Genomic DNA, 16861 nt, shown 5'->3' with positions numbered 1-16861 from the left:
TTAATAGGTCATATACATCAAGAACATGCACTCATACAGGTATTACACACCAGTCACGAGTGACTGTTGTTAGGTATAAAAGTGTGTAACCAAGTATATTAAGTTCACGTGTATATTATTCGTAAGAACAACTTTACTTAATACACATACATCAACCTGTATTATTTATCATGATTTGTGGCTGAGGAAGACCAACATTTCTTCGCTTTCGGCTTGTGATAGGGGGGTAGCTCGTGGCGCACCTGGCAACCCTAGCTAGGCCGTTCACGAGGTTCTTCCTTTCTCAGCCAGCACCGTTGCAGTGGGTGAGTGCGTGGCTTGGATGGACTGGTGAAGTTAGTCAAAATTCACTCAAGTCAGCCCATTTGGAATTTCACTAGAACGCCACCGACATGCCGGCGTATTTTCAGCGGCCAGAGAATGCTCTGAAACGAGCGAACGGTGAGTATGAACACGGCTTCGTGTTTCACAGATGTCACAAGCTCACGCTAACTAGCTAGCCACCGTTAGCTGCTTTAGCCTTCGAATGCCTCGTCGCTTAGCGTTGTAGTTAGCCGGGCTAACTGCTACTACTAGCTTGAATGGCGGGGAAGCCATATCGCATTCTTTCAGCTAGCGTTAGTATTTAGCTAACCGGGTAGGCCATTTTTTGTGGTACTGGCTGTTGTACAGAATCAGAAACATTGTATAAACGTAGCTGTCTATTAGGTAAGCGTTATTATATTTTGACAGTTTTGTAACGTTATTGTTAACGTCTGGTAGCTACTGTCAAATGCCCAGTTGCTGCTAATGTAACGTTTACTAAGCATCACCACGGGCCTGTGTCGGGTAAATTTAGTTAACCACGGCGTTTGAAGGTGTGGAAGAGATGGTGCGAGATGCTAGGGGTTCTGTGGCACATCTGTGTCATCACTGACTTATGTCACTGTAATGTGTTTATACAGAGTTTCTGGAGGTTGGCAAGAAGCAGCCGGCCTTGGATGTTTTGTACGATGTCATCAAGAGCAAAAAACATCGAACATGGCAGAAGATCCACGAGCCCATCATGCTCAAGTACCTGGAGCTCTGCGTGGACCTTCGCAAAAGCCATCTGGCCAAGGAGGGTCTCTACCAGTACAAGAACATCTGCCAGCAGGTGTGTGAGGAGAAATCTGTGAGATCAGGTAGTTCTTTGTACTAGAGTCTTTAAGAGTTCAAGTGCAATCTCTGTCTCTGCTCTCAGGTGAACATCAAATCTCTGGAGGATGTGGTTCGGGCTTACCTGAAGCTGGCAGAGGAGAAGACAGAGACAGCCAAGGAGGAGTCCCAGCAGATGGTCCTGGACATCGAGGATCTGGACAACATCCAGACCCCAGAGAGGTGAGATTGACCAAGTCTTTAATGCAGAAATTAGGCTGCAACCAGTGTCTATACAGACTTCAAAGTTGTTTTCTTGATTTAATTGAATGAGTGTTTGTAAATAATCAGGCAATTATTACGTTTGTGTTACAATGATGATATGTTATTAATGTTGAGTGTGTTGTTACTTCAGTGTGCTCCTGAGTGCTGTGAGTGGAGAGGACACTCAGGATCGTACTGATCGCCTGCTGCTCACTCCCTGGGTGAAGTTCCTGTGGGAGTCCTACCGCCAGTGCCTGGACCTGCTCCGAAACAACTCCAAGGTGGAGCGTCTGTATCATGACATTGCCCAGCAAGGTAATGACACAAACTGAATGTCTTAAGTACATTTTAATTTCATTCTTTCTCTGTTTGTCTGAATTTATTGTCATATTTGTCCAGGGTGCATACTTTTCCGTCAACAAAATTTAAAAAAATGTTCATGTAGGTGGATGTTACAGAGTTCCAACATATGTACAGAATATGCACCATGTTTGAAATAATAAACACTATCATGTTCAGCCAGAAACAAAGCGAATTAATGTTTTAATAGGTCTCATTTGAAAATATGAATATATATGCCTTATATCCTTAACTTGATAAGGGTTAGGGTTACGGTTTATAAGATTGTGTTATTAAAGTAATATAGTCAATATTTCAAAAAACAAAAATACACAAGCAAAAAAATCAGTGGTAAATTACACGTTGAATGTTTCATACTAAATGCTGTTAATAATAATATCTGGTCATCTTTTCTGCAGCATTCAAGTTCTGCCTGCAGTACACTCGCAAGGCTGAGTTTCGCAAGCTGTGTGACAACCTGCGTATGCATCTGGGGCAGATCCAGCGCCACCACAACCAGAGCACCGCCATCAACCTGAACAACCCTGAGAGCCAGTCTATGCACCTGGAGACACGTCTGGTGCAGCTGGACAGTGCCATTAGCATGGAGCTCTGGCAGGTCTGTCCACTGAAACTCTCTTTGTATATAATTATGTTCAGTGATGCAGAAAATGTAGTGTAAGACTTGTAGAATAGCTAAACACTTTTACAATCCTCTTATGTCCTCTGCAATTAAATTGACGATACATGAGCAAAATAGTGATATTGGTACTAATGCGGTATTGTTGCTATTTCCAGGAAGCTTTCAAGGCTGTTGAGGACATCCATGGACTGTTTGCTCTTTCCAAGAAGCCTCCCAAACCCCAGCTGATGGCCAATTACTACAACAAGGTGTCCACTGTGTTCTGGAAATCTGGAAATGCTCTTTTCCACGCCTGCACTCTCCACCGGCTCTATCACCTGTCCAGGGAGATGCGCAAGAATCTGACCCAGGATGAGATGCAGAGGTATCTTTATCTATTATTTATCTACAGAGAAGTGCACAAGTTTGACTCTGGTGGCCGATCAAACGGTTAATTACACTTTCCATCTTCAGGATGTCCACCAGAGTCCTCCTGGCAACTCTTTCCATACCCATCACCCCTGAGCGCACTGACATTGCTCGGCTGCTGGACATGGATGGCATCATTGTGGAGAAACACCGCAGGCTGGCCACGCTCCTGGGCCTCCAGTCTCCGCCAACCCGCCAGAGTCTCATCAATGACATGGTACATTATGTGCACAAGAAAGCAGCTTTGTGAAGTGTTTTAGGTTTCAAGAGTCCCTGAATGTTGCTTTTCAAATAACAGAAAAAAATCTCTTTATGGTCTTTTTAAGAAAAATCAGTTGACTTTGACTTTTTACCTGACCTTGTAAAACTGCTGATAATAAATATTATTATAAATATTATAAATAAGATATTTGACAAATGTATGTTTTAATGTTTGTTTTCTAGGTGAGATTTAATTTACTGCAGTATGTTGTACCTGATGTGAAAGAACTTTACAACTGGCTGGAGGTTGACTTTCATCCTCTGAAACTGAGTGGAAGAGTGACCAAGGTAAAAAATCTGTCAGACACAGATTTTTAGTAAAAGTTCATATTATATTCATTAATTAAAATTAGTGAAGCTACTAATTTCTAATTCCAGTGTATGCTAACACTTACTCTCCCACCAGGTTTTGAACTGGGTGAGAGACCAGGCTGAGAAGGAGGCTGATCTGCAGCAGTATGTTCCTCACCTGCAGAGCAACACCATCCTGAGGCTCCTGCAACAGGTTTTTGTCTTTAATTTCCCTGGACTGCCCTCCTAAACCACATCTTCAATGTAATGATGCTAACTTTTCTCATTATTCTGCATCTGTTATTTTAGGTTGCACAGATTTATCAAAGCATCGAGTTCAGCCGTCTGGCCTCCCTGGTTCCATTTGTGGACGCCTTCCAGCTGGAGCGCTCCATTGTGGATGCTGCCCGACACTGTGATCTACAGGTAAGATCAACATCAGGAGGGATTATGCATTAGTCACCCTTGATAGTCCATCAAAAGTATTTTTACAGTGATGAGGATGCAGTTATGACACAAAAGTTATCAAGCCATTTCTTAACTTATCTAACATTTTGCTTTGCCTTTTAGGTCCGAATCGACCACACCTCTCGGACTCTGAGCTTTGGTTCTGACCTGAACTACTCAACCAAAGAGGACGCTCCTGTTGGTCCTTTCCTACAGAACATGCCCTCAGAGCAGATAAGGAACCAGCTGACTGCCATGTCTGCTTCCTTGGCTAAGGCCATCCAGGTCATCAAGCCTGCCTCCATCCTGGTGAGTCAGCCTCTCACTGACCTCTTATGTATAGACACACAGAGGCTGGGACCATCTGATCAGTGACCAACATTAACTTTTTACAGGCTAGCATGTCATGTCATGAATATACATGCATGTATGTTCATGACATGCAGCACACATGACCATACATGCATGTATGGTCATGTGATATTAAAATCTGATTCAAGATTAATCCAGTACAGTCTGCTTTATTCTCCAACACTAAACTGCATTCTGATGTTTTTGTCGTTTCTCAGCAAGAGCGTGAGGAGCAGAACCAGCAGGCCATTGCTGCCTATCTGAAAAATGCCCGCAAGGATCACCAGCGTATCCTGGCTCGTAGACAGACCATTGAAGAGCGTAAGGAGCGCCTGGAGAGCCTGAACATTCAGCGTGAAAAGGAGGAGCTGGAGCAGCGGGAAGCTGAGATGCAGAAGGTCCGCAAGGCTGAGGAGGAGCGTCTGCGCCAGGAGGCCAAAGAGAGGGAGAAGGAGCGCATCATGCAGGAGCATGAGCAAATCAAGAAGAAGACAGTCCGTGAACGACTGGAGCAGATCAAGAAGACTGAACTCGGAGCCAAGGCCTTTAAGGATATTGACATTGAGGTAAAATGTGGCCAAAATACATTTTTGTTGAACTCCATATTGCAGAAATAGGTCATAGTGATATTAAGTTTCATGAGACTAACAAATGTGTTTTGTGCAGGACCTGGAGGAGCTGGATCCAGACTTCATCATGGCCAAACAGGTGGAGCAGCTGGAGAAGGAGAAGAAGGAACTTCAGGAGCGTCTGAAAAACCAGGAGAAAAAGGTAACTGAGTGAGACATCAGTGTTGAGTGTCTTACCTTGATGTGAATTAGAATTTGACACTGACTGTTATATCTCTCCAGATTGACTACTTTGAGAGAGCCAAACGCCTCGAGGAGATTCCTCTCATCAAGAAGGCTTATGAGGAGCAGCGTATCAAGGACATGGAACTGTGGGAGCTCCAGGAGGAGGAGAGGGTATTTTGAAATAAAATTCTGTTTAATATATATATATATATATATGGTTCTAAAAAAATTAGAAACACTAAGTGAGGAAATTCAAGTTTTTCAGATGAGTATCCACAGTGTAAGAATTTACTTTCTTTCCTGTTGTTGTAGATCAGTAACATGAAAGTTGAGCGGGAGAAGGCTCTGGAGCACAAGAAGCGCATGTCGAGGATGATGGAGGACAAAGAAAACTTCTTGTCTAAAATTACCGCTGCCCGTAGCTTCATTTATGAGGTAAGAGCATTTAGTCCCTCCATCAACTTAAGCTGAGTGTTTAGGGCTGAGGCAGTGGTTTCATGTTCATTGTTCTGTCTTTCAAGGAAAAACTGAAAGCTTTCCAGGAGCGTCTGGTGGAGGAGAGGAAGAAGCGTCTGGAAGAAAGGAAGAGACAGCGCAAAGAGGACAGGCGTAATGCTTACTACCGCCAGAAAGAGGAAGAGGCCCAGCGTATCCACGAGGAGCAGCTCAAGAAAGGTAATAAATTTGCACTGAGACACAGAACTTGTCATGATAAAAGAGGGGTAGAATTTCATGTGCCACAGAAAACAGACATTTACATCCAGGAAGAAACTGTGGTAGAAATGTCAGCAGTAGTGGTTCGAGTGGTTGTTTTCAGGGACATTAGCTCTACAGGGAGGAGCTGAGTTGTTGCCCAGCATTAAATTTTTATTTTGCTTGGTTTTCACATGGTACATAACAAAGTGAATAAAGAGGCAACTGTAATTGTGGCAGCCACTCCATGTGTGCTGCATCCTGCTTTTTAAATCAGAGCAAAATGTGGTAGCTCTTACTCCAAGAGCTAATGTAGTTTGAACATCCCTCATTATTTTCTTACTTTTGTTACAGAGCGTGAGGAGCGTGAACGCCTGGAACAAGAGCAGAGAGAGGAGGAGGAGAGGGAGTACCAGGAGCGTCTGCGCAAGCTCGAGGAGCAGGAACGGAAGCAGCGTGCTCGTCAGCAGGAGATTGAGGAGCGAGAACGCCGTCGTGAGGAGGAGAGAAGGGGCCCGCCGGAGGAGAAAGCTAAGGTACAAATGAGCTTTTTTATTTCTTTAACTCATGGTCAGAGCCAACAGTTTCATGCAAATATGAAGCAGGGCTGAGAATCAAAATTAATTCATGCAAGATTTTCTATATGATGAGGCTGAACTTCCAGACAGAGTTAGAGTTCAAATGTTTAGTGTAAGGATACACGTGTGTATAAATTAGTAGCTTAATGGTCCAATCTATCAGTAACACAAGTAAGACAATAATCTGTCATAAAATATTGTGATATATTTGATTTGAGTGCAGAAAAACAGACTTCAGGTTAAAACATTCGACATATTTCTGGTAAGAACTGATGAGGACTGAGCTCTGCAGACCTTTGAGTGATCCTGAAGTAATGGTACAATATGTATGATTTGCTTCCACAGGAATGGGGTGAGAAGGAGGAGGGAGGATGGAGGAGCTCGCGGCGCACTGAGGGAGGTGACTCAGAGCGGCGGCGTCCTGTGCCTGACAGGTGAGTGTTGGTAACGCCAGTCGCTTTGCTTTTTTTATTGTTGATTCCATTAAACCAGGAGGGGTCACTCTAACAACACCTGTGCTCGCTCTCTCCCTCCAGGGACTGGAGACAGGAGGGCAGTGAAGATGACAAAGAGGAGAGGGAGGTGCCCTTCAGGCGAGGAGAGGGTCCCCGCAGGGGCGGAGATGACAGAGGACCCCGTCGGGGCTTTGATGATGATAGAGGCCCACGTCGTGGCGGTGATGAGGACCGTCCTCCACGCAGAGGGATGGATGATGATCGTGGTCCACGTAGAGGCTTTGATGATGACCGCGGACCAAGGAGGGGTGGAGATGAGGAGCGTGGCCCATGGCGTGGTTTTGATGATGACCGTGGTCCCAGGCGTGGCTTTGATGACGACAGAGCTCCCCGCCGAGGCATGGATGACTCCAGGGGTCCCAGACGCGGGGCTGATGATGACTGGGGCAGAAGAGGAGGAGATGATGAAAGAGGTGGAAGGAGAGGCATGGATGACGGGCCACGTCGTGGTGGTGATGACGCAAAACCATGGAAACCCCTGAGCAGACCTGGTAAGCCTGTAGCCAGTCAGCTGCTGATAAGTGATAGAGACGTCTTACAGTCTGTAAGCTTTATTCAACAGTCAGACTCTCAGCAGCTCCTAATGTAATGTCTGACAGGATGATGAGCAAATGCTTCAGTTGCAGGTGGCTGGCGTGAGCGGGAGAAGGCCCGAGAGGAGAGCTGGGGACCTCCCCGTGGTGGTGGAAATGACGATGATGGTGAAGGAGAGGAAAGATCCAGCGACCGCTTCAGAGAGCGTCGCCCACAGAGGTGGGCCTAACAGAAGATCTATGTTCAGAGTGTTGATATAATTTATTTGTTTTTGAGGACAGTGACGTGTCACTGTTAATCGCTGTCTCTTTGTTTTCACAGAGAGGAGGGTGGTCCCTGGAGGAGAGCAGGTGGAGAGGAGGGGGGCAGCAGCTGGAGAGAGTCTCGCAGAGAGGACGACCGCGAGGATCGTCGTGATCGTGATGATCGCCGTGGTGAACGCCGTGATAGAGATGACCGTGAGCAAAGAGCCCCACCCAGAGAGAACGAAGAGGGTAAGCAGAGCAGGATTTAGGAATGACACATGTCAAGGATACATAGGCAAATAGTTTTCCTTAAAGATGTGACATAATTAAAAGCTGTTGAAAATACGTCTTTTTAAGCCAAAATATGTGTACAGTTTGTGGCTCAACAAAACCTTCAGTAACATTGAGGCTTACGTTCAGATTAATGAGTATGATTAAAACATTGTGGCCATCATCAGTCACACCCCCAGACTGTGTCATTTATCCTCCAGCCAGCAGAGGTCAGTGTTTACCTGTTTACTCACTGTTACAGCAGGTGTCTTAAAAACATACCCATCAAACTTGTTACTTGTAACATGTTGCTGCTTGAATGTCACCTAATGAGCATCTCTGTTTCCTCAGGAGGCTCTTGGCGTCGTGGAGGTGGAGGTGAAGAAAAGCGCGAGGAGCGGGACAGGGACCGGCCCAGAGACAGAGAACGCGACCGTGATGGTGAAGGAGAAAAGGGTTGGCGTTCAGATAGAGAAATCCCTCGTCGCACCAAGAATGAGACGGATGATGACGGCTGGACCACTGTCCGTCGCTGAGAGCAACAGCCTCTGCATCTAATTGGCTCAGATGATGATAAATTGGTTTTGAAAAAAAAAAATTCAGTATCCATTTAGCCATGATGATAGATTAATGGCTACAAGCTCCTGATACTCGTGCGTTATTCTTTTGAATGAAATATTTGTAGACAGTAGTTTTCCTGGGAATTGTTTATCTTTACTTTGAGCAGTTCTGAACCAGAGGCTCTCGACCACCTGAAACCATCAGCCAATGAACTTGTGTGCACTTAGTCCTCATGCAGATCATTAATCCAAACATGACTGCCCCAAGTGGCTGGGAGTGTTATTAGCTAAAACGATGAAGTGAAACTGATTTCAACTGAAAACCAATGTACCTGCTCCAACGTTCAATGCAAATTCAGTGTATCACCAACTGCCTCTTTTGGATAATTAACCTTTGCATAGATATTATATTAAGGCACAGATCTACATCTCTTGTAATGGCATTTGTCATCTGCTTCATTGATCTCTGCTCTTCATCTAATGTTTCAGATGCTGCTTGTTAAGGACATAGTGGACTTTCCATTTTGATGTGTATTAGAGTATTCAATTGATCTCACTCAATATCCAGCGTGTGCTTCTATCTTACTGCAATCAGTGTCATCAAAGCTGGTTGCATGTGTACAGATAAAGCCTTTATTAATAAAGATGTTTGCTCACCACCTATGTGCTCATTTTATCTCAACTACTACATCAACATTAAACATACAGTATACTTCAGTCACTTAAGACAGTGGTTCCCAGGTTGGGATGGGTCCAGAGGGGTCCCAGGACAAGGAGTGCATGTGAGAATTACTATGAATGTAATGCTTAGGAAATCTATCAGGAGAAAAGACAAAACTACAGCCTTTGTGAAGAGGTTGCAGACAGTAATTTCTTTGTTTTAAAAGTCAGGAACAATGAAAGGCAGTGAATCAGTAACTTAAGATGTCAGACTAGCCGATTTTACAAACATCTTCAGTATCTGTGTTGGTCCATATCACCAGAAGTGAACTCTTTGAGTACCTCTGACAAATGGTGGTGGTAGACTGTGTAGGTGCTTTGAAAACAAATGTGCATCAGCTCTAGTACAGCACCAGTGCAACTAGACCAGAGGCTCTCAACCTTTTTCACATCAAGGACCTTAAACTGGCACAAATTAGACCACAGACCCCCATTTGATTAGATATTGTCCCAGGGTCCCCCTCTGTGAGATTTTAGATTTTTCTTTTCTATTTTATTACAGAAAGTGTTTGAAACCCATGACTCAAATAGTCATACATTCTGTCATTGTGTTACTTATGGATGAAATAGTGAAAAATAAGTATTCCCCTTTTTGCTGGCGACCCCTGGGATTCCCCAACTCCCACTCTGAGAATCACTGAATTAAATCATTCTACATTTTGTTGGGGACTTGCTGGATCTCAGTTCTTCAGTTCCCTAAAGCTCCTCTGACCCCAGTTTTGGGGCAGTTTATCACGCTGCCATGTCGCCACCACTAGAGGTCCGTAAGGCACCGTGGAGAGGTGGAGAGACCGAGACGCTTCACCGTGTGAAAGCAGCTACAGCCTGTTGGTTCGTGTCCATGATCAGCAGTTAACTCAGTGTAAAACTCAAGAACTCAGATATTAACATGCAGCCAGTGGTCAGTGCAGTCAGTTAGCAAACCAGTATCAAGCTGCTGGAGTTGTAAAAAAAACAAAAAAACAAAACAAAGTTTTTACTGAATAAATGTTTATCTGACTACAAATGGTTTTGAATTTAACTGCAGTTTATAGCTACGATTTACTATAATAATAATAATAATAATAATAATGATAACAATAATGATAATAATAATTATGATGATAAGAAGAAGAGGAAGAAGAAGAAGAAGAAGAAAAAGATAAGAATATAAGACACTGACTGATATCTATTAGATGATATAAAATAAAAGACTCTACCTTACAAAATGAACTGACTAACCAAGTTCAAATAAAAATGATTCGTCAGTGTTGATAATAATAATCGTGTAATCTGTATAATCTGTGTTCAGACATTTTTAAAACGTCAGCTCATATTGCGTATTGTGTGTTGTACAGCTGTTGGTGCTCTGACATCTTTACGAGCCTATTATACTGTGTAGTTTGTATTTTATTCCAGAGCCTTAATCTACCCGCCAAAATAAAACCTGAAGTAGACTTGTCGATAAACCAGCACTGATAGATTACAAGTCAGCGACGACAATAATAATAATAATAATAATAATAATAATTTAAATAATAATAACAATAATAACAATAATAACAATAATAATAATAATCTCACTTTGGAATTAATATTTAGAGCGTTCAGATCTGTCCTCTGTTATGATCTTGTGTTCAAATTGAATTTCCCAGCATCTACAGTCATAATCACCTTCTTTATCCCCTTTTCCCTTAAAACTAAAAAAGAAAATAAAAATATAAACATAAATAATCATATAAAGAAACTTAAAGTTGGGAACCACAGTGTCAGAGGTGCAGCTGCTCATGTCTAACCCGCCTCATCACGGTACCTCGGCGTGATGTTGGTGTGTATGACTGCTGTATACAGGCCCTCGATGCGCGGCCATGGCTGCAGCTTTGTGCTGCTGCTCTCCACTCACTGATCCACGCACAGGGGTGACAGCTCCACTACACACCTGAGCATTTAGCCCTGAGCAAGTTTGACACACAGCGACTCATCAGTGGGAAGGTGTTAGTGAATTCTGGAGACTCTGTCAGTCTTCATGCCGCGTCCTGCGCAGCTGACAAAAAGCTCTAAATCTTGGCTAAAGCTTGTTTGTGTCTCTGGTGTCTCCCAGACATCCCATCCATCACTGTTCTATTTGAACCTGATAGAACCTGGAGACGAATGAAGCCGAGCAGGAACGAAACTAGAACCATTTCCCCACAGAAATCAGAGAGAAAAGCAACATGAGGAGAAATGAGCGAGGCCCGTCTGAAAGCGCAATTAACTGGTGCTAAATATTAGCCTCGGAAACAGACTTTAATGGAGCTGATTTCATGTTTGCGCAACATTGTTGTGCATAATTAAAAATAATCACTTGCTGGTACTAACACCACACACACATACCACACACACACACACACACATATACACACACACACATACACCACACACACACACACACACAACACACACACACACACACTATACTATATATATATATATATATATATATATATATAACCGCGTCATGGCACATTACATATATACATACATATATATAAATCAGTTTGAACCTGTCATAGGCCTTAAATACAAATAAGCAGCTACCTTGAGCTTTTCTAGCCTACTGGTTCAGTCTGTTAAATGTCCTGGAGATATGTGCGCGTGTGAGTGAGTTTGTGTGTGTGCGTACATGAGTGTATGTGTGTACGCGCGCGCGCGGGGGGCTCCTCTCTGGACGAATCCGTTCCGTGTTGCGCGTTCGAGTCCGCCTCTCCGCGCCCCTGCTTCCCATTGACGCACTTTTTAAGCGTCTTCCCCTTCTCCACCTTAAGGCGAGCAGCAGCGGCAGCGACCAATCACCATGCCATTACAGCTTTCAGAGGAAGCTGTTTATGGGACTGCAGCGCTAATTAGGCTCATGAACTAACAAATCTGCCTGCACGAACCTGGCGAGGAAAACGATCACATCCATGGATTAGTCTGGGAGTAGCCGAGCACTTTTTATTTTGGCTTTCTCGGCGCTGCCGCCTTTTCCCAACTTATTTACTGCGCAGAAACTTTCCCCCTTTCTTGGGTGTGGAGTATTTTTTAAGCGAGAGCGCCTCCGACGACTTTAACTTAAACTGGGGAATCTGGACTATCAGACCATGTTTCAACCTACACCCAAGAGGTGTTTTACTATAGAGTCTTTAGTGGCGAAGGATAATCCTGTACCGGCGTCCCGCTCCGAGGAGCCCATCAGGCCAGCGGCTCTCAGCTATGCAAACTCCGGCCAGATGAACCCCTTTCTGAACGGCTTTCACTCCGGCGGCAGGGGCGTCTACTCTAACCCGGACTTGGTGTTCGCCGAGGCGGTCTCTCATCCGCCAAACTCCGCCGTCCCGGTGCATCCGGTGGCCCCGCCGCACGCTCTGGCCGCTCACCCGCTTTCCTCCTCACACAGTCCGCACCCTCTTTTTGCCAGCCAGCAAAGGGACCCCTCAACTTTCTACCCCTGGTTATTACACAGATATAGGTACTTGGGTCACAGATTTCAAGGTAAGTGATCGAAGTGTTTCGTTCGGTTGACTTTTACGCACGAATCGCGCCGAGCGGCTGGAGAGAGAAGACAGATTTCTGTTGTGTCCATCAGCTCAGAGAGCAGCATGTAGCTGGAATTAAAATGTGTGAGGCTCGAACAGACTCAGGCGAAACAGACACTTATTTAAAGGATTATTTCACTTAAAATGAGCCTATAATGAATTTCTTCATTTAGAAAAAAGTAGACTAATGTAGAATAAAGAAAGAATTGTTATCTTGGCTTCTGTTGCGTCTGTTGCGTCTATTGAGGGCTGTAAAAAAACAGACCAATGGCAATTTTGTCATATTTGTACATAAAAAGGAAAATAAAGCATCTCTGCTCATCACTTCAGATTGAAGAGAGTTTTAACGGTGAAGAAACATTTTTGCTTTAAAGGGAAAAAATGAAATAATGTGGATGTTTAATTGAGGAGCCTATTGTTAATTTTCTGAGGCTGAGATGAGCCAGATTTGGGGTGATTTTATTTTTATTAATTAAACTGACTCGTCCTGTGAGATGTTTAGACTCTTAAAAAATTCGTTTATTATTTTTTTCTTTTGTTTGCTCATTTTATGGGATTTAATTTGTTATAATTTGTTTGTTTTTTTTCAGACAAATTAAAAAGCTCGTATGTAATGATCGTAATTTACAGATAGTGATTGTGAATTAATTTTTCTTGAAGTGGTATTTGGCTGCTGTTTATTTAAACGTCTTGATGCTGTTTGGATTTTACCTGCGATTTTGTTTACAAAGGCTGTTTGTGAGCTAATTGAATTAGGCCCAGGATTATACCTCTGCTTTGTTTTGTTTCCTTCTGTCCTTCGCGCGGTGGCTTCACTAATGTTAGATGAAGAAACTCTACATTAAACAATAACTGAAATATAGACACGTTTTCCATAAAAGATTTTTTCTTTTATTTCCAGTCTTGTCCTCAGACACTAGTGTTTGATAGCTGTGCGCAGGCCTGCTGTTTGTTAGGGAAATGTTTATATTATAATAGAATAAAAAGAAAGAGAGAAGACCCTGACAGATCCTCGTTTTGTGCTCGTCTCCAGGTAATGAAACGAGTCCAGAGAGTTTCCTTTTGCACAACGCGCTGGCCAGAAAGCCCAAAAGAATCCGGACAGCGTTTTCACCTTCGCAACTCCTGCGGCTCGAACACGCGTTTGAGAAAAACCATTACGTGGTGGGAGCAGAAAGAAAACAGCTCGCCCACAGCCTTAGCCTCACAGAAACTCAGGTAAGAAACACTGCATCTGCTTTATCATCAACCTCCACATGCTGCCTCTTTATTTCTCCTGCGAACGCCAACAATGCTCTTATTTCATTTTGCTTTATTTTTTTTAATTTCACTGCTGTTTCAGGGTGTTGTGTGATGTTCTGCTCACTTGCACTTTATAGTCCTTTTTATTGCTATCATAAAAAGACATTTCTCACATCATGGCTGATGTAGTGGACTGTATGTGTGTGATATTTTAGTTTTTTTCCTGGACGTGGCACCGTGCGTCAGGAGCCTTTTAAAAGCAGGCCGCTGTAACATTGACGCATGAAAACAAAGAGGAGCAGAGTCATTTGGAAAACAATCATTTTGAAATAATCAGCCTCCAAATTGTTTCTATACACCAGGTTCTATAAATGCATGTTGTCAGTGAAAGACAGAGGCTTTCTGTTGGACCCCATCCACCGTCATTGTATAGGCCTAACCTCATTTCAGGAGGGGTTGAATTACTTTGTTTTGGGGGGAGAATGTTGCCTTTCAAAATGGAGGGCAAATTAACCAGTTAACCATTTTATGGGATAGGCGATACAAAGAGCGAGGCGGGTTCAGTGAATTCCCCCTGCCATATTTAAGATGCTGTTTGAGCCCATCAGCCCGCTGTCTTTTGTCCGCCGCGGCTGCTTTTGGACGGCGGGGCCTTTGGAGGAGCTGAAGGGAGAAATGAACCATCACCTTCTTCAATTAGCCCACTGAAGGCTTATTAAATGCACCTCGGTTGCCATTTAAGAGCTAAAGGGGGCTGAAGGGTGACAAAGCAGGAACAGACAATTTATCGATTTAAGATGTTGTTAATTCCCCACGGTGCCTCTTCTGAACAGAGCTGAGTCGATTCAGAGGAGTGTGTGAAAATATATGTTAAATATGTGACATGGATTAGATGCCTTTATTTCGTTTGCATTTACACGCTGGCACTAATAGAAGCTGCTATTGTGACACACACACAAAAAAAAAAAAAAATCCTCTGACCTACTTTATGTGAGGCGTCAAAAGTTTTTCCAGAATCAGATGTTTGTGAGTCAATAAATAAATATCTTTGTTTATTCCAGCTCGTTGCCTTCAATTTATTTCCTTAAAAAAAAAAAAGAAAAAAGAAAAAAAAGGATATTGTGGGATGTTCTGGATGATAACCTGCACCGGGTGACTGACCTCTTAGAGGCTGAGTTCACTCTCTGTGCCATAAATTAATATTATATATTAGGGTAATATTTATAATTTGATTATTTAAATGCACGTGTTTATACTTCCGTGAGAATATAATTGATTATAGTTTATTCTGGAGTTTGTTTGCTCTGTGATCATCAACTGCAGGTCACACTTTACCTTTTTATTTCCACTGCTCCGCTGCCTGCTTGTATTCAGCCCTGCTACCCAAACAATGTGTCCCTTTTACGCGTGGCTTTACGCACTAGCCAATCCCGGTTTATCTCGTGATACTGATCCAGTTTTTTTCTCTTTCTTTCTTTTCTTTCTTTTCCCCCCCTCTTCAGGTAAAAGTGTGGTTTCAGAACCGGAGGACGAAGTTCAAGCGGCAGAAGTTGGAGGAGGAGGGCTCGGAGTCTCAGCAGAAGAAGAAAGGATCGCATCACATAAACCGGTGGAGACTGGCGACTAAACAGGCGAGCCCAGAGGAAATCGATGTCACTTCGGACGATTAAAAAAACAAGAGACTATATAAGCGTCTGTGTGAAGGAGGACATGGATAAAGGATGCCGTGTAGAGACAATGAGAGGGTAAAAAGCCAATGTCACATTTCAGATCTCCGGAGATCGGCAGCTGAGGGTGAGAGAAACCCGACTGGTGGCAGTGCTGTCACCATGTGGGTCTGTCAATCCAAACGACCCGGGAAAATGTGACTGACAGTGTCTCAGTCCATCTACCTGCACCCTTCCACGCACCAACCAACCACCACTACAACCCCCATCTACCACCAACCAATTCTTTTTTTTTTTCTCCAATTCATATTGGACGTTTGCACAGAAGGTTTTTTTATTTTAAATTAAAAAAACGTTTCCACTCAAGATACCAAAACACCAAACAGCTTTTGTAAAACTTGAATTGCATGGTATAGTTTTTTCCTGGTAGTTGTTTTAATTTGACAAGTTTTCTCAAACCAAGAAAAAAAAATTCAATTTTGTTTTTAACTCTATTTTCAAACTGAGAGATGTCGTGCTTCTTCCTTTTTACAAAGTGTGCAGTCTTTAATTAATGATTCTCGTGTAAAAGTGATTGTGAAAACATATGAAGTAGCGGTGCTGCGTTATAGTGTTTTTTAAAGAAAAGAGAACAAAAAGTGAATTTCGATTTAAAAAAAAAAATTCTTTCTAAAAAGTGAATTAGACCACAGATAAAGTACTTAAAGGGAAGGCATCAGGACATTCCTTTAACCTAAAGCTTTACCAATGTGTCGCTGTGGCCCCATGCAGCCTTCTGTCAGGACTTGACCCTCCACTGAAAGTTGCCACGAAGGACTAAAAATGCAAGAATTGAGAAAAAAAAAAAAAAACTTCAAGCACTGAGCGTATTCCATGTACAGAAATGCTAAAAGTTAATGTTTCTGTTAAACCCTCTTTTACAGAATGTAAATAATTTTTGTGTTTGTGTTAAGTTTGCTACAATTTTAACACAAAGTATACTTCCAAGAAGTATGTAATTGTCAATATTTTGTCAATAAAGTTTTATCAATATGTTGCGCGCAGTAAAAGTATAGACTTTTGATTACACAGAGCAGCTGAATGGAGGCCTCTGACTAAACCAAGCTTTTAGGGCGATGATCTTTCTTCTCATTTGCTGCCATCAGACAGAATAATGTGGCGCAGTGAGGTCTGCTGATGTGGCGTCAGAAACACTGGAGTTTCATTTGAAAACACACAGAGGAAAAACGCTGCAGCCTGTAATTTGTTGTCCTGCGCTCTGCATTTGTTTCTCAGTCTGAAGTGGACGGCATTAGTCTTATTTTTAGAGGGGCTGCAGCCTCTGCTCCGCTCCGGCTACAAAGAGTCTCTGCAAGCTTTTGTGAAGGTGCAAATCAGTTTGGGCAATTAT

At 43.0% G+C, this 16861-nt stretch overlaps 2 protein-coding genes across 2 annotated transcripts; both read left to right on the top strand.

The window, feature by feature from the left end:
* Nucleotides 1-267: 267 nt before the first annotated feature.
* Nucleotides 268-8968, top strand: eif3a (eukaryotic translation initiation factor 3 subunit A). Its single transcript, XM_022743764.1, has 22 exons — nucleotides 268-441; nucleotides 945-1135; nucleotides 1223-1359; nucleotides 1532-1695; nucleotides 2139-2338; nucleotides 2518-2726; nucleotides 2816-2987; nucleotides 3215-3319; nucleotides 3438-3536; nucleotides 3632-3748; nucleotides 3893-4078; nucleotides 4339-4686; nucleotides 4787-4891; nucleotides 4972-5085; nucleotides 5227-5349; nucleotides 5436-5589; nucleotides 5962-6143; nucleotides 6531-6619; nucleotides 6722-7191; nucleotides 7321-7453; nucleotides 7556-7728; nucleotides 8101-8968. Exons 1-22 carry the CDS (start codon nucleotides 393-395, stop codon nucleotides 8283-8285), a joined length of 3705 nt encoding a protein of 1234 aa, XP_022599485.1. The 5' UTR covers nucleotides 268-392; the 3' UTR covers nucleotides 8286-8968.
* Nucleotides 8969-11825: 2857 nt separating this feature from the next.
* emx2 (empty spiracles homeobox 2) lies at nucleotides 11826-16461 on the top strand. The gene is made up of 3 exons (XM_022743741.1): nucleotides 11826-12518; nucleotides 13596-13780; nucleotides 15307-16461. The coding sequence occupies exons 1-3, from the start codon at nucleotides 12128-12130 to the stop codon at nucleotides 15472-15474; spliced, it is 744 nt and encodes a 247-aa protein (XP_022599462.1). The 5' UTR covers nucleotides 11826-12127; the 3' UTR covers nucleotides 15475-16461.
* Nucleotides 16462-16861: the final 400 nt, after the last annotated feature.

This window comes from Seriola dumerili, unplaced genomic scaffold (genome assembly GCF_002260705.1).
Source record: "Seriola dumerili isolate Sdu_G_001 unplaced genomic scaffold, Sdu_1.0 BDQW01000073.1, whole genome shotgun sequence".
NCBI lineage: Eukaryota > Metazoa > Chordata > Actinopteri > Carangiformes > Carangidae > Seriola > Seriola dumerili.
This window is presented reverse-complemented; position numbering and strand designations above follow the sequence as displayed.

What these genes read in the sequence shown, in the direction of transcription:
- eif3a (XM_022743764.1), top strand. Translation starts at nt 393, where the DNA reads ATGCCGGCGTATTTTCAGCGGCCAGAGAATGCTCTGAAACGAGCGAAC. An exon ending in TTAGCATGGAGCTCTGGCAG is followed by an intron (nt 2,339 to 2,517) that starts GTCTGTCCACTG and finishes TGCTATTTCCAG; the next exon opens with GAAGCTTTCAAGGCTGTTGA. An exon ending in CCCGACACTGTGATCTACAG is followed by an intron (nt 3,749 to 3,892) that starts GTAAGATCAACA and finishes TTTGCCTTTTAG; the next exon opens with GTCCGAATCGACCACACCTC.
- emx2 (XM_022743741.1), top strand. Translation starts at nt 12,128, where the DNA reads ATGTTTCAACCTACACCCAAGAGGTGTTTTACTATAGAGTCTTTAGTG. An exon ending in CTTGGGTCACAGATTTCAAG is followed by an intron (nt 12,519 to 13,595) that starts GTAAGTGATCGA and finishes GCTCGTCTCCAG; the next exon opens with GTAATGAAACGAGTCCAGAG. An exon ending in TTAGCCTCACAGAAACTCAG is followed by an intron (nt 13,781 to 15,306) that starts GTAAGAAACACT and finishes CCCCCTCTTCAG; the next exon opens with GTAAAAGTGTGGTTTCAGAA.